Here is a 20,161-nt window from a genome sequence, read left to right on the forward strand (position 1 = left end):
AAAACAAAAAAAAAAAAGGCAAGATGGAAACCGCATGCCGTTTTCCTTCTTTGATTCTCCTTTGCCATTTCTTCCAAATTTCGACGCTGTGCAGCTGAACAAGACCTTCCTTCCAATCCATATATGCGCTCGTTCAGACTGGAAATGGCTTCGAAAACTAGTGCCCTTGATTTCGATCTCTAATTTTCCTATTACATGAATGAGAAGTCTTATGAATTATTATTAACCATTCATCGTTGTATGTCTGACAACTGATTAGTGACTGTTATGAATAAGCATCAGCAGCGATACCGAATTTAATCGTCAATGATTTGTCAGGTGCCTAACAATCTTTATTGTATGATCATGTGCTAACAATTGGGTCATTTCTTGATACAAACGTAAGTAGTAGATTACCAACACTGTAATGTACAAATAAATTAGTAAATTGCTTGCCTTCTTAAATAATACAAGTGTCGTTGGTAAGTTACCGACAGTGTAAGTAATTACCAATATCAAAAAACTTATAAATAACCTGTTACAAATTTTACAAGAAAATGACATTTTAGAATGTCAGCACTGTAAAGAATTAAACAATATTTTAAAGAGTTTTAATGTCAAACTGTGGAACTTTTCTTCGATTAAGTACAACAATTGCTTTTTAAGTTATTTACCAACATGTACTGTTCGTTGTGGAATTACCAACCTAACTTTTTGCAATATTTAATTAACTTTGACTTTTGAAGAAATTCCAACTTTGCCTTGACTGAATCATTAACTTTTTTTCCTGTTAAGCTTCAAGTTCGTATATCAACTCTTATTTGACGTCTCGATTACGAATTTATGGTAACAACTTTGTTGCGACCCTCCCTAAGGTGGTCAAATGGGACGGCACGGTTTCTCTACTTGAAGTACTTGTCCTTGTTCTGTACGGGTTCTTCCCAACCTTGCCGTGCATTATGTTAAAGAAATTAGATTTGACTAAACGATGATGTTCTATCTAAATGGAGTTGTTACTAACCTATTTAGGGCCGGTTAGGAGCTAAGTGAAAAGTGGAAGGACGTTGCACTTCCTACAAATGAGAAATTTAGGATCGGAGACTTAGTTTTGCTACTGTTTAATTAACGCCCTTTCGGTTCGGAAACTCATTTTGTTACGTAAGACATGAATCATGCGGTTTGTCAAGTTTTAATCCCCTAAGTATGTTCCACTAAGGGTCAATGTGCGAGTTCTTTGCGGAAAAAAAAAAAAAAGGAAACACTTACATCAAGCACAATATAAAATCCACCAAGTATAAATGCGAAAAAGTAAACCCGATGTGCTGTCGAACAGAGAATATAGATGGCCTCATTATTTAGCCCGGGACATGAACCCCGTGAGCTAATTCAAGAGTGAATCTAAGACTTTACTCTAAAGAGAACTATTTATCTTTTGCAAGCCTATCCATTATTGAAAGTAAACAATGCTAAGCTATACTAGAACGATATGGAATAAAACCTATGTTTAACTTTTCAATCAAGCTTAAGAATGATCCAATTAACATCCAAATCAGCCCAAGGCCGCCCAAAACTCGCACTCAATCGTCTCTTACCAGCAATTTAAATCACGCGTTATCACCGCTTCACCCAAGCAATTGCTTATTAGACATGTCCTAAATTACTAGCAAATCAACTACATATTAGCACTTCATTATGGGCAACTGACATAAGGTTCAAATGAGCCTGGGATCAATTCAAGTTATGTCCCAAAACTGAGCAGCAAAGAAAGGGCAACAATGGCCCATATACCACAAATAAAGAGCACGCAGATACATCACACTGCAAGATTTGAACATGTACTAGAAAGATGTGTAGGTGAGAACATCTAGCTGAACAATCATACCAAGGCCGAGCAAAGAAGGTATCAAGAGATATAGATTGATTTAACACAGTGAATTATTGTCATCATGTGTCAATGTGACAAAGTATGTTATGGACTAACGTGAAGAACAGATTGATGTCGAACAGAGAAGTTCTCCACTCGGGCATAAGGAAAGCGAGATCGGACACACTGAATTAAGGCCAAATGTATTCACGGCAAAACTGAAGGTATTGAAACCCAAATCAATATCATACACGGTAAGCTCAAAACACACGAAACATGCCCTTTCATCTAGTGCAAATAGATGTGATAAGGTCAGCAACTTGAGTAGGAGAAGGCTCTGGAAATAACATGAACCAATCAAAAGCAAATCCAAACTATCACAGGAAACTCTCGGCCTATGGTAGCTGCACACATAATGAACTTATCAGTAATGCTGATGCAATACGCTGAACAATTCGGTTCAGTCACATATATGCTGTTTACACCAAGAATGATACTTCCCGATGAACATACTGACAAGAATCAAAAGAAGCAAAAATGAACACGAGCAAATTTGGAAACTTCATGTTTCGCAATAGAATGGACTCCGCACAGGGCTTCAGCAAATTCTACAGAAAGTCAGAATCAATTCAAGCATATCTACACCGGATCAGTTCAGAAATATTTGTATGAATACTGGATCAATTCGGACTGGTATGAACTTGGCAAAAAACACATCAAGACCGATTCAATTTTATACATGAGGTTCTCGGCCAGCATTATATAATTGAACCCACATGGATCTAGCTCACAAATTTTATCAAACAAATGATAGGTACCTCGGTCAACATGATTTTTGATGAAGAACATCCTTCAAAATAGGTCTATATGACAAATTCGATCGACAATTTAGTAGTGAAGGAAATTCTCCGTCAAGGCCTGCATTGAAATACCCACTTACCTAGTTCAAGCATTTCACCAAACACGTGATATACGTCAAAGGAGCTTAGATGAAAAGGTAAAGCAACGATTACCTCCAGATCATCACAAAGGCAACACAGCAAGTTCAGATCACCATTAATAGAGCCTCATTCGCAGCCGATTTTCACACAGGCAATATTCAGGTCTCTCGACCTCTGCTTCCTAGTAAAACAACAAGAAAACACAGCATCTGCTCTAATTGAAGGGAGACTGATTACCGGTGGGTGCGAGGAAACGAAAAGTTCGAGGAAGTGCAGATGCTTCGCAAGAACAGGCTGGACGGATACTCTGTGGTAACTGGTAATAACAAAGTGGAATCCACCCAATGACGAGAATATTGTCACAATGAGTAGAATTCGGGTCGAGATCGTTGTGCCGAGCTTCTCAACGTACTACTCCTTATATCCCTCGTCTTCAAATGGGCTTTCAATCTTCATGGGTCGTACTTGATACCACTGTTTGTCATGGGAAAACCTTCTTCAGACCATCCGAATTCAACTTCAAAGGAGAAAAAACATAAAAACAAACAACAAAAGAAGCATAATAAGCCCAACAAAACAATCAAGTCTTGTTCTGACTTCCTTACAGACAAAGTATGCGGGTGTCCACATCGTACTTACTTGCCACTTGCCGGACTTTCGTCGGTGTGGGATTCAGTGTAACCAGCTCAAAAATACGCAGCGTGGTCGAGTCCAGGAAACACCGAATTTCTGTTATCACGACATCTTCAATAACTGTTACGGTTGGGCAACCGCTTGCAACCGTCAATAGTGGAACACTGTAAATCCATATTTGTGGTGTCAGCCAAACTCTCCAACGACCTGCAATCGTGAATCCACCACTTCTGGGAAGATTCCCAGTAGACCTTCCACGCTCCTTAGCTTTGGACATTCTCCTACTCTGAGCTTCCTTAGCTTTCTCAATTTCCGTAAGTCTGACATCCTTTTCATGGACCTGCAATCTACGACCGATAGGAAGCAAAGGGATCCCAATTCTTCAAGGCCGCATCCAAGCAAATGAACCTCTTGCAAATTCCTCATGTGCGACACATCAAGTGCTTTGGGAGGAACTCACAGCTGCATATGGATGACCTCCAACTCCGCCCAAAATATACCAGGAAATTCCGACATCAAACAACTATCCAATCGCAAGGTTGACAAGTTTTCAGAAATGGAAACATTCTACGACTGTGCGATCACCAGATTTCCAATTTCTGACTCTACTAAACTAGAAGGGAGCTGGGGGACGAAATGTAGGGCCACCCGCGAGAATGCTCATTACCTCGGCTGGGTCGAAATTGAGAGGACAGTCTTAGGAGTTCATCTTAGACAAGTCACATTTGGGGGAAGCTCTGGCAACTGTTCACCTCCAGGACATGATTCTAGATTAAGTATTTGGAGATTGGAGAGACCACTCACCGTGGTGGGTAATTTGTATATACCTGTGTATGAAAAGTCTAGGATCCTCAAATAAGACAATCTCCCAATTTTTTTGGGGATTTTACCTCTCATGAAGTAACATCTACTAGCATGCAACTCTTCAAGCTTCTCCATCAGCCAGATTGCACTTGGTAATCTTGTTATCCCAACTAGGTTGTTTATTCTAAGTACTTTCAGTTGCTTTAGTTTGCCAATTGAATTAGGCAATCCAGATATTTTAGTGCTTGACAAGTCCAGGATTCTCAAACAAGACAGGCTCCCAATTTCTTCGGGGATTTCGCCAGTCAAGTTGCCACATCCACTAGCGTCCAACTCTTCAAGTATCTCCATCAGCCCGATCGCACTTGGTAATCTTGTTATCCCCCTTATGCGGTTTATCCTAAGTACTTTCAGTTGCTTTAAATTGCCCATTGAATCAGGTAGGTGATCCAAACTTGTCGATGACAAATCCAACTCCACTAATGATTGCAATTCCCCAACCGAGTCGGGAAGTTCCTCTATCTTCGTACACTCAGATAAATTCAACCGCCTAAGTTTCACCAACCCTCCAATCGAGCATGGCAATTTGCTAATCCGACTATGTGACACATCAAAGGTCAACAATGACCGCAAATTACCAAACGTCTCCGGAAGTCTACGTAGCGTATTAGGCATGACAATCTCTATCAAAGCTTGTAGACATCCTATTTCTTCAGGCAACTTTTCAAGAGAGTCACATCCCTTCAAGTTCAAAGCAGTTAGATGCTCTAATTTACCGATGGATGCATCAATTTCAACTAAGTTGCAACAGCCTTCAAGAATCAATCTCTCCAAGGACACCAACATAGATAAATCAGGTGTTCTCATTAAGTAGTTACAATAGCTGAGATCTAGTACTTTAAGTTTGCTTGCCGCCTGCAAAACAATTTGATAAAATATAAAATAAGAAACAATCCGTACTCAAAAAAGGACTGGAGAAATGATATACGTGTACAAGGAGTGGGACTTGTATCATACCCTAATATGGTTCCAACCAATCCATTTCTCTGAAATATCATCGCATGAAACGTCAAGAATGACTAGATTAGGAAGATGAAAGTTCGTCGCCACAAACTCGTAAGGGCAACATCGCCAAGAAAGCCACGTTAAACGAGAGAGAAGATTATTAAAGTCTCCAGCAAGGAAGACCCCATTCCCTTCAAAGAACCTCGGGTTTCGTAAATTAGCGACTTCATCCTGCGTTACAACGTCTCCACGATATCCTAGTGACAGTGCTTCTATTTCCTCACTTCCCCGACAATGAAAACACCAAGAAGTCCACATGTGAAGATTAAAAGCAAACAATTTGAAGCGCTAATAGCGATTAGCTTTTCCTTTTGCAAGAATGGTCTTCAACAATTCACAGGAAAAAAGTGGTTCCATTTTTTACCTCTTTTCGCTTCAGAATGTTCAAGGCTTCCTCGTGATTCCACACTCTGCTACGCTTGCAAGGATTTTTGAAATTCTCTTGATGGACAATTTCCCTTCCGAGATCGCGCACTTGGTCATGCATCCAAAAAGTGTTGTCATCTTTGATTTTAATCAAGGACATGAGAAAGAGGGCTTCAATGGCATTGTGTGGGTAGTATCCACATTCATCCCACATGTAGAAGGGGTATGTTCTATCCTTATTAACAAAAAAACAAGCTATATCCAAAAATACTTGCTTTTGTGCATTATCTAATCTTTCATAAGTTATCATCAATGTTCTTTGGACTTCCATGGGAGGAGCTTTTTGTAGCTTCTTGCATGTGTCTACCCATAATGCTTTGGATTTACCAGAAAGGAATGAACCCGTAACCTCCAATGCTAAAGGAAGCTTTCCCAAAGTGGAGACAACATTTTCTGAAAGGGAAGCATAATGATATGGTGGAGAGTCTCTTCTAAAGGCATGCCTACTGAAAAGCATAAGAGCATGCTCAAATTCCATTTCTTGTACTTCGTAAGTTGAAATTTTTGTAGGCTTTTTTGCAAGGACTTCGCCTATTACTTCTCCCTCGGCCATTAGGACACTTCTATTCCTAGTAGTTACGATTATCCTACTACCAGAGCCAAACCAATTACCTTTTTCTGCTAGACTTTTGAGTTGCTCTTTGTCATCAACATCGTCAAGAACAATGAGCACTTTTCTTTTGCAAAGTACTCTCTTAATCATGTTGGTACCATCATCAACATCATGAATTTGGTCGACAGATCTAGAATCCAAGAACTTGGATAACAATTGTTTTTGCAAATATACCGGACCTCGGCGTTGGGATGACTCTCGGATATCCGAAAGGAAATTGCAACCTTCGAAATGAGAAGACAGTTGGTTGTAGACAACCTTGGCAAGTGTCGTTTTGCCAATCCCGCCTATTCCATGGATTCCAAGAAATTGGACACCATCATATTCCACATCCAACATTCTGATTATAGAATGTACTCGATCATCAACTCCAACTAGATGCTCAGTCACATTTTTAAATCCGACATTTAGCTTAACCAAAACAGTTTGAATTACGTATTGGATCGGATCTCCCCGGCTGCCATAAGGTAACAACTATGTTAGCAATAACTTTTATATTGTAGAACTACTAGCTAAGTGACTCAATTGCCATCGATGCTTGAGTAAATTACGCAAAAGAAATCTAGACCCCAAAACGATCATTTCTTTTACATGACTATATCACCAATAATACAATAACGAGACGGGGAGGAAAGCAAATCTACAGATGACAGTTGAAAAGTTTAAGACATTTACCCTTCATCTTTCTTCAAGTTCCACCCCTTAATCTCGTTCACCTCGATAAGAGACTTTTCCCATGACTCTACTTGAGTGCTAAACCGCTTCTCATACTTTGAAAGGGCTTGGCTATATAATTTTGTTTTAAGTTTGACATCAGCAGGTTCCACATTGAAGAAAATGGGCAGAATCTCTTTGCTGTCATTTGATTTCGAGGTGCACTCTACCATGTATGTGAGCTCGCGGAGGCACCAATGACTCGAAGCATAATTTGTGGAAAATATGGGAATATAGATCTTGGACTTCTCAATTGCTTGCAGAAGTTCACCACCAATTCTTTCGCCAACGCGAAGGGATTCATCATCCCCTGAAGACGAGGATCCCGGCACTAGTCATGCCATGGTAAAGACAATCGGTGAATCCATGACGGGTATCGGGTCCTCGAAAGCTTAGAAAAACTTCATACGAAGGTCCGGATGATGCCCTCGAAGTTGTCCCTTTCTCCATTGTAGGATCTTCAAACGCCATGGATATTGAATCCTTTCTTTCTCTCAGGAAAGTTTGCTTTGGGTGTGCTTGGATCTGAGCGTGGGCTCTCAATACAATAACCTCCGGGGATTAGGAAATGAAGCCAGCTGTGCTAAAGAGATCGGAGAGCTGTTTTTACGGAGATGGCCCGCCTAGTTTAGGCGACGGGCCATAGATGGTCAATCTATGATTAATATATGAGTCCGCAATGTCATGGAATCGTAGAAAGAGAATGAGTTTTGTGAGAGGTGGTTGAGTTTATAGATCATCCATTCAAGCCAAGTGGAAGACCGAACCACTATGAATTTGTTTTGCATCTCTTCTATCTCATTAATTCTTTTATATCTGTTTAATAGAAGACACCGATTCTGCATAACTGTTTTCCAATATAGCAACGCATTCTACACGTCCTTCGGAAAAACAAAAATGATAGTAATAATTTTTCCTAAAACAATAAATTCGCCTCCTCTTAGTCGATGTGCTTATCGATTTATCGGGAAATATCTTTGGTTATTGAACGTGTGAAAATGAGAAAAAATGGTCTTCGTCTTCTGCAGCATTGCTAGGCAATTGCTTTGGCTGGTTGAACCGGACTTGAACGTGGAAACAGAGAAGATTTGAAGATTTGAATGAAAAAATGGCATGCGGTTTACAAAATTGTTCCGAAATTCTGATCCATTATTAAAAGAAATGCCCAAAGATAGAGGGCGGTCCACAGTCCACTATTAAAAGAATTGATGTGATTGTGTTTGTTTCTTTCGGCAACATTATTGTGTTTAATAAGATTGAAAGCACGTCATCGTTATTTGTCTTGGTCTTTTATTATGTCGTAGGTGTTGGTCTTTATTATATCTTCGAGCTAGGTAACTTGGACGGCACCTTAGGTTGTGGTTAATGATAGAGAAACGATTCAAAGTGTCCGACGTTTCACATGTTTCTTCCGGAATGCAGCCAAAACTCGAAAGACTATGGAAACTTCTTGCAATTGTGACAGGATGACAAACAAGAAGGATAATTAAATGTGTGCAGATAGCTTAGATACATTTGTTTAGAGTGTGCATCTTTTGTCGTGTTCCCGAATTTTCTCCAATTATGAAAAACCTAATTATAATTGTAGGGATGGGGGTGGGATTTTACCTGTTATGTATGACCCCCTCGAAGTAGTCTAACAAACAATGTTCGAATTTAATCCATACTATTACCTAATAATCGATTGATTAGCAAAGTCCTCAATGGAAATTATTTTGTTTAATGGAGATGTAAACATGAGCAGCTTGAAATTCTTATTACAAATTTAAAAATTGCTACTGGATTATCTCAATTTTTTTTTTTTTCAATTTTAGAAGAAGGTAATGGGAGGAGGCGGTGTATACTCTCATTTAGATTAATCCTGATGATCAGGGAAAGCAAGTCAAAGTCTGTCACCATCTTTCTTGCTTAGTTTCAATTTCCAAATATGTTTTTTTCCTACCAAAGAAAGGTATACAAAACCTACTTCCAACCCCCGTCCGTCCCCCCCAAACACACACACAAAAAAAAAAAAACGACTAGTCAACGTGCGACCTTGGAGTGCTTCTAATTCTTCCCTTGAATTTCCTCGAAGGTGTGTAATTTGAGGTAATCACGTACTCGCTAGACTATGATTAGGGCAAGACAAGAGACCAGCATGTATAGTACGACGGACAAAATCAAACACATCACAATAATTACATGGGAGTTTGCGTTTTTTTTTTTTTTTTGGGAGAGACTCAGTTTGGGGTTCTCACAGTTTCTCTTAGGTATTTTAAGAAATTTAGATGTTGGAAAACAATACGTAAAGCTAATTGAATGATACACATCCAACTCTTCAATCTATTTATTGAGTCTAAATAACTCTTATTGATCGAATAGCGTATGTTGTAATGGGTATGGTTCCATAACTGTACTTAAATTTTTCTTTTTAATAAGATAATGTGAGCTGATGTAGGTCATGAATGTGAACAAGCGGAAATAAGATACTGGTAATTGTAATGGTAGTTGTCAAATAGATCCGTTGTTGCCTTCAAAATTGAATCTTTAACATCCGACGACTATCTTTATTTCAATTAAGGGCATAATTACTTGTTCTGATCCAAATTCATGCTAGGGAACCTAACACTATTTTTTTTTTTTTACCGAGCTAATAAAGGAAACCCATTATAACGGTGAACAAGAGAAAGCTTCTAGAGCAATGTGGCACAATTAAAAACAAGCTGAGAGGTGAGTTATTTAAAGGCCTAATACCAAAAAAAAAAAAATTCCCAAACATTGGTATTTGTCTAAAATATATCCAAAACTTTTTTTTCTCATAAAAAACGTCCAACTTTAGTATTTGTCTTAATTATATTCAAAACTTTTTTTTGTTCCAATTCTACTGGCTTAGTATCGAAAAAACCCCCAACTTTTGCAAGTGTCCCAATAATATCCAAAATTATTTTCGTAAATGGTTTATTGGTCTGACAACTATTGACTGACTTTTCAAAAATAATTATATGTTTGGGTCCCGGAAATGTTTTATTGATTTGCATCCATCGACTTTTTACCTGATCACAGGAAGAAAACAACAGGTAGGTGCTAATCCTCGAAGTAGCCAAATTATTCTCGTCCATCTTCTTCATAGTTATATTGAATAACTTTCGTAACATGTAATTTCACTTGCACAGTCAAACCCAACCCGACCAACCTCTTTTTCATATATCGAGCTTTGTTCAGCCTTTGTTTTTCCCATATATACAAAGTAGCCAACTTATTTGCTGGCATTTTCATCATAATCGATTTTATTTTTTTACACAGGCTGGATGGTTACTATCATCCCAAGAGGATCAGGGTATGATGCTTTTTCACAAAGGAAGTGCACAAGTTTCTCAACCCATTACTACATATAAGTGAAAATAGTCACTGTTTAAAAAAAATTGTAAAAGAAATATCTGAAAGTATCTTCTTTTCCACTCGACATTCAATAATTAAAACAGTAAGAAAAAGTCTCACCATCAATAACTGGACTTATCGTTTTCTTTTTCTTTATGATTAAGTCATTGTCATCAGCTCAAAAAATTTACCATGACCTGTCTTTTTTGTTGGTATTATCAAGAAAATAGTTTCTCTATATCAACCAAGAAGCACTCTAAATTCATATTCATTTGTAATCTTGTCATCATCCAAATGCTGCTTCGCCATCGGGAAAAGTACACTTTTAGTATCAAAAGTTATACACGAAAGTCACTTTGGTGTCAAAAGTTTCAGTCGGATCACTTTAGTGCCAAGTCGAATACAAAAGGATTGATGCATCCGGTGAAATTTTCTGGCTAAAATTATCACGTGTCATTAGTAATTAATTTTTTAATGTCAAATGACAATTAAAAATAATAATAAGCCAATGTGGACTTCTACACTTTAAAATAAATTAAATTCAAGTTTAAAAATTATCTAAAAATAAATTCTTTGAAAATAAAAATTGTATATAAAATATAATTAAAAATAAGTTTAATATTTAACAAAAAAACCTTTAAAAAAACGGAGCACAAACCTTACTAGGTGGTGAGGCTTTCACATGTCCTCGCCGCCTGTCTGCAACTTTTATTTTTGAGTTTTTTATTTTATTTTGTGAATTTTTTAACAGAACTTTTCATTTTATTTTAAATAAATTTTTTATTTTTTGATTTTTTCCAAATTTTATTTATTTTTGTAAACTAATTAAGGTTGTATTTTCAATTTAATTTTTTTCTTTGAATTTTTGCCTTTTTTAGTTGCTGATTGGACCTCGCTGGAGTCACATCAACACGAAATATTAGTAAAATAATGCCACTTCATATTTCTGATCGATCAAATCTGACTTGGCATTAAAACATTCTTTTTTGTAAAAATTTTACACTTAAGTAATCTGAATGAAACTTTTGGCACTAAAGTTATCACATGTACAACTTTTAGCACTAAAAGTATACTTTTCGCCTTCATCGTCATACAAACCAAAAGAAAAATAAAATCATAGTTTAAATAAACATCTGGATTAAAATCTAAAACTAATTGGAAGTGTATGAATGTTGGAGATTTGTTGCCATCAAGCTATTGTACGGATGTTCAATTTCATAAAAAGCATCGATGGTCTTCGATGATAACATGGTGATTTTCTTGCTACATCTAGTTATTATCAAAATGGAGGATAAGAATCTGCGATCCGACTGTCCTCGAAGCACATATTCTTGACTTTGTAGTAAGAAGACATACACGTTTTGCCTAGTTAAATAAAGATAGACTCTTCCTTGTCTCAGAATGTCTCCTCGAGTCCAAAATTTGGGCTCACGATGAGGCACGTGACCGCTTTATAATTGCAGGTAATTTTCCAATCTTGTTGGCGAAAGACTATGACAGGTATTTTGCCTCATGGTATGATACCCTCGTTTTCATGATTATGCAAACATCCAAAAAAATTAGGGAAGTACCAACTCCTCTGTAATTCTACAAGTGTAGATAGTCATTTATGGATAATATAAAGTACCAATATTCCACTAACATTTAACTTATCAACTTCTTTGAAATGTTTACGTGTGCTTTTAGTAAAATATCTCATGGATAAGGAATTTACCAGCCTCTCAATAATTTAGTAAGTGATCAAGTTTTACAAGCGTGGTTTGTGAGCTACCACCACTAGAGAGAATTTACTAATATTTCAATAAAGTAGTAAATAACCAACTTCTTTCAAATTATCACCATTATCATGTTTTTATCAACGATAATTTAAAAGTGTACAAGTGTCGTTAGTAACTTATTAATGTAACAATCAACAAAATGACCAACTTCTTTTAAATTATCCCCGTTATCTGGTTTTTTTTTTATTAACCTTCAAATAAATCGATACATTATCGACTAATTTAAGTATGAAGTGTCGTTATAACTTATTAATACGATAATGAACTTACCAATATTCCTTTAAATTGGTAACTTACCATACTCTGCGGAATTTTATAAATGTGCTTAGTTAAATACCATAGTTATAGGAAATTTACTGACATCACAATATATTAGTAACTTACGCACTTCTTCAGATTTTGCAAGATTTGTCATAAACTAACAAACTTATAAGGAACATGGCAACGTTCGACTCACTTATAATACATCACCATCTTCTTTACCTTTTATGAGAATAAGAAGTAGATAGGCAACATTATAAGCAATTTATCAATGTCCAAATAAATTAGTAAATTGCATATCTTAAATTTTACATGCGTGGTTCATAGGGCGTGCATGATAACACTTTTGAAGTAGAATTTCTACTCCGGAAGAGCTTCTACAACAAAAATCTATTTGGTTACGCAACTCCGCTTTTCTACATATGGAGCCATTCGAAAAAGTAAAAATAAAATTTACTTCTCTCCAAAAGTTAATTTCTAGAGCAAAAGTGTTGCCATATGTGCCCAATTAAGTTACCATCAATATAAGTAACATATCAATACTACACAATTTATAAGTAACCTCTTGCAAATTTTACAAGAAAGTTAAGTATATTCTAGGTTGTCAACATTATGGAGAATTTAACAACGTTTTAAACAGTGATAATGGCAAGATGTTGAACACTTCTCCGGTTAAGTATAGCGGTTGCTTTTTAAGTTATTTACCAACATGTAGTGGTCGTTGTGCAATTACCAACCTTAAATTTTGGAATAATTGATTACCTTTTACATGGAGAAATCTCAACTTCAACTTGGGTGAATCATTGACTCTTTTTTCCAGTTAAGCTTCAATTATGGTTATCAACTCTTATTCGACTTCTCAATTACGAATTTATGGTAACAACTTTGTCGTAACCCTCCAAAAGGTGATTCACGGGAGCGGGTTTAACTGTATTTTACATGGGAATGGACAGTTCCCCCATCGAGGTGCTCGCTCTCATTCAACAAAGGTTCTTTCCAACCCTTATGGTGAGTGACATGAAATTAGATTTGAATTCTACCTAGATGAAGTCACCACTAACCTATTTGGGACAGGTTATAAGCCTTCCTACAAAAAAGATAGATCTAGGGACAAAACTTGATTACGCTAACGTTTAAGTAGCGCCATTTTGGTTTCAAAACTTGTCTTGCTACGAAAGACATGAGCCGGCCTTGTCAAGTTTTAACACCCCAAGTACGTTCCTATAAGTGTTAATGCGTGCTTCTTTTTTTTGGCAGGAAAAAAAAAACTTCAATCAAACATATAAGATAAAGATCGTGTCCAAATCACGATAATGACAGGAACGCATCATAGTGATATGAGGCCTAAAAGTAAAGTGTGAGAAAGTAAACTCTATAAAAGTCGGGCAAAGTATATACATGACCACGTTGTTAAATCCCGAACAAGAACCGTGAGCTAAATTCAAAATATCACATCCACCAAGCACGATGAAAAAAATATATATATAAAGTGCAAAAACGTAAAACCCGATGTGGTGTCGGGCAAAGAATACCCATGGCCTCGTTATTGAGCCTCAGTGCATGAGTGCCATGAGCTAATTCAAAAACTACCAACTCTAAAGAGACCTTTTTATTATCTGCAAGCCTATCCGTAATTCAAGGTAAACTATGCCAAGCTATACTAAATGACATGCAATTAAGAATTGTCCAATTAACATCTAAATCAGCCCATGACCCCTCGAAATCACACTCCATGGTCTCTTACAGCAATTTATAGCATGTGTTATCACCGCTTCGCCCATGCAATTGATGATTAAATATGTCCTATATTACCAGGGAATCAACTATATATTAGCACTTCATTATGGGACATTGACATAGGTTCAAATGAGCCTGCGATCGATTCATGTCCCACAAACGACCAGCAAAGAAATGGTAATCAAGGCCCATATCCCACAAATAAAGAGCAGGTAGCTACATCACGCAGCAAGATTTGAACATATACTAGACAACGTACATGTATGTTCCCACTTTTGGTTCGAAAGATGTGTAGGTGAAAATATTTATTTCCCAATCATCCCAAGGCCGAGTAATGAATAGAAAGGTATCATGAGATATAAATTGTTTTGACACAGACAATGATAGTCATCATGTATCAATGTGACTAATTATGACATGAAATAAATGAGGGAAGAACAAATGGACGTCAAAGAGAGAAGTTCTCCCGCTCGGGCATAAGGAAAGCGAGATCGAACACAATCTAATAAGTCCGAATGCATTCATGGAAAAACTGAAGGTATTAAATTCCGAATCAAAATCATACATGGTAAGCTCGAAACACACGAAACATGCCTTTTCTATAGTGTAAATAGATGTGATAAGGTCAGCAAATTGAGTAGGAGAAGGCTCTCAGGCAAGCGAAATAACAATAGCATGAACCAATCAAATGCAACTCCAAACTACTTAGGGAACTCTCAGCCTACAATCAACATATCAGTACACTGATGCAATACACTGAAAGATCCGGTTCAGCCAGATATATGCCATGCGAGAAAATTCAGAAATCCCATGTTCCATCAATACAAGGAGATGATCATTATGGGGATTCAGCAAATTTTATAGAACGACAACACAGGATCAGTTCAAAAATAAGTAAACAGATATAGGAATCAATTCGGTTTCATGTGAACTCGAAAACACATCAGGATCAATTCAATTTTATGCATGAGGTTCTCGGCCAGCATTACATAATGGAACAAAGGTGAATCTAGCTCAGAAATTTTATCAAACATATAATAGGTACCTCGGCCAACATGATTTTTGATGAAGAACATCCTTGAAAATAGGCCTATATGACAAAAGTTGATCAACAATTTAGTAGTGAAGGAAATTCTCCATCAAGGCCTGCATCGAAAATGGAAACACACGCTGACCCAATTCAGGCATTTCATCAAACAGGTGATATACATCGGAGGAGCTTAGGTGCAAAAGTAAAGCAATGATTCACATCCAGATTATCACAAAGGCAACGCGGCAAGTTCAGATCATTAATAGAGCCTAACTCGCAGCCGATTGTCACACAGGCAGTAGCTTTAGCTTCTCAGCCTCTGCTTCGTATGGAAAATAGTAAGAAAACAGAGCATATGTTTTCCAATTGAAAGGAGACTGATTACCTGTGGGTGCAAGGAAATGGAAAGCTCGAGGGAGTGCAGATGCTACGCAAGAACACGCTAAGGCCAACAATCAAGTCTTGTGCTCCGACTCCCTTACAGACAAGATACGTACTTGCCAAACTTTCATCGGCTCAAAAATACCCAGCGTGGTCGTGTTCATTAACCACCGAATCTGTGTTATGATGACATCTACAATAACTTTTACGGTTGGGCAACAGCCCGCAACGTTCAATTGTGGAACATTCTAAATGCAAATCTGAGGTGTCGGCCAAACTCTCCAACGATCTGCAATCGTGAATCCACAACTTCTGTAAAGATTCCAAGTGGTTCAGACCGTCCAGCCTTCTTAGCTTTGGACATTCTCCTACTCTGAGCTTCCTCAGCTTTCTCAATTTCGATAGGCCTGACATCCTTTCCATGGAATTGCAATCCACGACCGATAAGAAGCAAAGGGATCCCAATTCTGCAAGGCCGCAAAGCTCAACTACATTCATGAACCCCAGCAAATGTACCTCTTGGAGATTCTTCATGGGCGACAGATCAAGTGCATTTGCGAGGAACTCACGCCTACGCAAATTTGAATGTCTCCAATATTCCATTCCCGACTCAAACGATGTGCCGTTCGTCATATCAGTAACGTTCCTCTGCCAATTGTAACCAAACGTCCTAGTGTATTCCCATATCAAACAGCTATTTAATCGCAAGGTCGACAAGTTCTTCAAATTGGAAAAATTGGACGACTCAATCTCCAGATTTCCAAGTTCTAACTCTCTTAAACTAGACGGGAGGGAAAGAATATGAATGGTGCTGTGCAACTTTACTTCTTTTGGCAGCTCTAATGGGGGACTGGGACTACCCAACTGAGAATAAAAATTACCGGGAACGGGGAACAATGTGGGCACAGCAGTGATATTTTCCCACTCATATCGCACATCTTCATCAGAAGTACATTTTAGACAAGTCAAACTCGAGGGAAGCCCCCACAACCGTTTAAGCTCAAGACATGATTCCAACTTAAGTATTTGCAGATTAGAGAGGCAGCTCAATGTGATGGGCGAGCTAGATATAAGTGTGTATGACAAGTCTAGGATCCTCAAACAAGACAATCTCCCAATTTCTTTAGAGATTTCGGTCAAGTTGTAACATCCACTAGCATCTAACTCTTCAAGCTTCTCCACCAGCCCAATCGCACTTGGTAATTTTGTTATCCGGCTTATGCGGGTCATCCTAAGTATTTTCAATTGCTTTAGATTGCCGATTGAATTAGGCAAGTGACCCAAACTTGTCGATGACAAATCCAACTCTACCAAGGATTGTAACTTCTCAAACGAGTCCGGGAGTTTCTCTATCTTCGTACACCCGGATAAATTCAACTGCCTAAGTTTCACCAGCCCGCCAATCGAGTAAGGCAGTTTGTTAATCCGACTATGTGATACATCAAGGATCAACAATGACTGCAAATTACCAAACGTCCTCGGAAGTTCATTTAGCGTCTTAGGCATGACAATCTCTGTCAACGCTTGTAAACATCCTATTTCTTCAGGCAACTCTTGAAGAGAATCACATCCCTTCAAGTTCAAAATCGTTAGGAGCTTTAATTTACCAATGGATGCGTCACTTTCAATTAGGTTGCGACAGTCTTCAAGAATCAATCTCTCCAAGGACACCAACGTAGATAAATCAGGTGTTCTCATTATGTTCTCGCAATTGCTGAGATCTAGTACTTTTAGTTTACTTGCCACCTGCAAAATAAAATATATACTAAGAAACACTCTGTAGAAAAAAAAAATGACAAGAAATGATACCTGTATATAAGGACTGGGACTTGTATCATACATTGATTTGGTTCCAGCCAATCCATTTCTTTGAAACAGAGCTGTGTGAAAGGTCAAGAACAATTAAATTAGTCGGATGAAAGTTTGTAGCCACAAACTCGTGCGGACACTATCGCCAAGAAAACCATCTTAAATTAGGGAGAAGATTAGTGAAGTCTCCGACAAGGAACACCCCATTCCCTTCCAAGAACCTCAGGTTTCGTAAATTAGCAACTTCATCATGCGTAAGAATGTCCCCACGATTTCCTAGTGACAGTGCTTCTATTTTCCTACTTCCACGACAATGGAAACACCAAGAAGTCCACTTGTGAAGGTCAAAAGCAAACAATTTCAAGCGCTAAAGTCTACAAAAATTCACATGAAAATAGATTGGTATTCCCTTTCTATACCTCTTTTTCCTTTAGAATGCTCGGGGCTTCCCGATGATTCCACACTCTACTACGCTCACGGGGATCTTTGAAATTTTCTTCACGGACAATTGCCCTTCCAAGGTCCCGTACTTGGTCATGCATCCAAAAAGTATTGTCATCTTTGATTTTTATCAAGGACATGAGACAGAGGACTTCAATGGCATTGTTTGGGAAGCATTCACAATCATCCCACATGTAGAAAGGGTAGGATTTATCCTCATTAACAAAAAAACAAGCTATATCCAGAAATACTTGCCTTTGTGCATCATCTAACCTTTCATAAGTTATCATCAATGTTTTTTGCACTTCTTTGGAAGGAGCTTTTCCTAGCTTCTTCAAAGTGTCTACCCAAAATTCTTTAGATTTACTTGAAAGGGATGAACCTGCCACTTCAAGAGCTAAAGGAAGCTTTCCCAAAGTGGATACAACTTTTTCTGAAAGGGAGACATAATCATCAGGTGGAGAGTCTCTCCTGAAGGCATGCCTACTGAAAAGCTTAAGTGCATGATGAAATTCCATTTCTTGTACTTCATACGTTGAAATATCAACGGACTTTAAAGGGCCTTCACCTGTTGGTTCTCCATCAATCTTTAGGACACTTTTCTGTCTAGTAGTAACGATAATCCCGCTACGAGAACCGAACCAATTTTCTTTTGCTGCCGGACTTTTCAGTTGCTTTTCTTCATCAATGTTGTCAAGAACAATCAGAACTTTTTTATTACTAAGTACCCTCTTAATCATGTTGATCCCACCATCCGCGTCATGAATTTGGTTGACGGAACGAGAATCAAGAAACTTGGATAACAATTGTTTTTGCAAATATACCAGGCCATGTCGTTCCGATGACTCTCGAACATCCGAAAGGAAATTGCAGCATTGGAACCGAGAAGACAGTCGGTTGAAAACGACTTTGGCTAGGGTTGTTTTGCAAACACCGCCCATTCCGTGGATTGCAAGGAATTGCACACTATCTGACTTCACATCCAACATCTTGATTATAGCATCTACACGATCATCAACTCCAACCAGATGTTCAGTCACATTTTTATAATCGACATTCAGCTTAGCCAAGACAGCTTGAATTACCGATTGGATCAGATTACCTTGGCTGCCATAACATAACAACCGTGTTAAGGACGACGTTTATATCGTAAAAATGCTACTCCCTAAGTGAATCAATTGCCCTCCCATGTTAAGGAAAAAAAAAATCTAGGGTGTGCTACCACCACAAGAGTGTTGGTCACTATTGGCCATTACCCGTGAGAAATCCATTCTCGACGACGAGATGAATAAATTATATTTTCCACCAACAATATCGCAATAGAACTGAATAGAAAGGAAAGGGAAATCAACATATGACAATTGAAAAGTTCAAGACATTTACCCTTCATCTTTCTTCAAGTTCCATCCCTTTATCTTGCCCACATCGATGAGAGACTTTTCCCATGACTTTACTTCAGTGCGAAACGTCTTCTGGATCTGTGAAAGATTCTGTCTATATAAGTTTGTTTTGAGCTTGACATCAACAGGTTCGACGTCGAAGAAAATCGGCAGAATCTCTTTGTTCCCATTCGATTTCGAGGCGCACTCGACCACGTACGCGAGCTCTCCGAGGCACCAATGGCTCGAAGCGTAATTTGTGGAGAATATGGGAATGTAGATCTTGGACTTCTCAATTGCTGCTAGAAGTTCACCACCAATTCTTTCACCGACACGGAGGGATTCGTCGTCCCTAAAGACGAGAATCCCGGCTGCAACCATACCGTGGTAAAGACAATCAGTAAATCCATGACGGGTGTCGGGTCCTCGAAAACTGAGAAAAACCTCATACGAAGGTCCTGATGATGCCCGTGAATTCATCTCTCTCTCCATTGTAGGATCTTTAAACACGGCAGATATTAAATCCTTTCTAACTCTCAGGGAAGTTTGCTTTGGGTGTGCTAGGATCTGAGCGTGGGCTGTCAATATGATAAGGTCTCTCAGTCCCTGGCGTCATGGGAATAGGGAAGAAGGCACTGGTCTTCATACGTCTCTCGAGTCAATATTGTCAGCACCTTGAGTCATCCAAGAAGTTTCCGGGAAATTTCCTAGAAGACTCCATTGATCAGTCAATGGGTTGCCACCTATGCTAGAAGCTTCCGGGTCCCATTCATTCAACAACAAATTTAAGTTTGCAAGAAGAAATTACTTTTCAAAGTAATTATGTCAATACAGACTCCGCTATATCAACGACAGCAGAAAGAAGAAAAATACGTAAAATGTAGTACAGAACCGTTAACAGTACATCTTTTTAAGACCATTGGGAAAATCAAAGTAGCGAATAGGAAGA

At 38.2% G+C, this 20,161-nt stretch overlaps 2 protein-coding genes across 2 annotated transcripts; both read right to left on the minus strand.

Annotated features, from left to right (window-relative positions):
- Nucleotides 1-3,603: 3,603 nt before the first annotated feature.
- Nucleotides 3,604-7,212, minus strand: LOC125315511 (disease resistance protein RPV1-like). The gene is made up of 4 exons (XM_048280679.1): nucleotides 7,001-7,212; nucleotides 5,651-6,782; nucleotides 4,308-5,136; nucleotides 3,604-3,764 (listed from the first exon to the last, which is right to left on the minus strand). The coding sequence occupies exons 1-4, from the start codon at nucleotides 7,210-7,212 to the stop codon at nucleotides 3,604-3,606; spliced, it is 2,334 nt and encodes a 777-aa protein (XP_048136636.1).
- An 8,506-nt stretch (nucleotides 7,213-15,718) lies between these two features.
- Nucleotides 15,719-19,704, minus strand: LOC115734067 (disease resistance protein Roq1-like). Its single transcript, XM_048280680.1, has 3 exons — nucleotides 19,217-19,704; nucleotides 17,812-18,940; nucleotides 15,719-17,329 (listed from the first exon to the last, which is right to left on the minus strand). Exons 1-3 carry the CDS (start codon nucleotides 19,702-19,704, stop codon nucleotides 15,719-15,721), a joined length of 3,228 nt encoding a protein of 1,075 aa, XP_048136637.1.
- Between the last annotated feature and the right edge of the window lie 457 nt (nucleotides 19,705-20,161).

Source organism: Rhodamnia argentea, chromosome 6 (assembly GCF_020921035.1).
Source record: "Rhodamnia argentea isolate NSW1041297 chromosome 6, ASM2092103v1, whole genome shotgun sequence".
In the NCBI taxonomy this organism is placed as follows: Eukaryota; Viridiplantae; Streptophyta; class Magnoliopsida; order Myrtales; family Myrtaceae; genus Rhodamnia; species Rhodamnia argentea.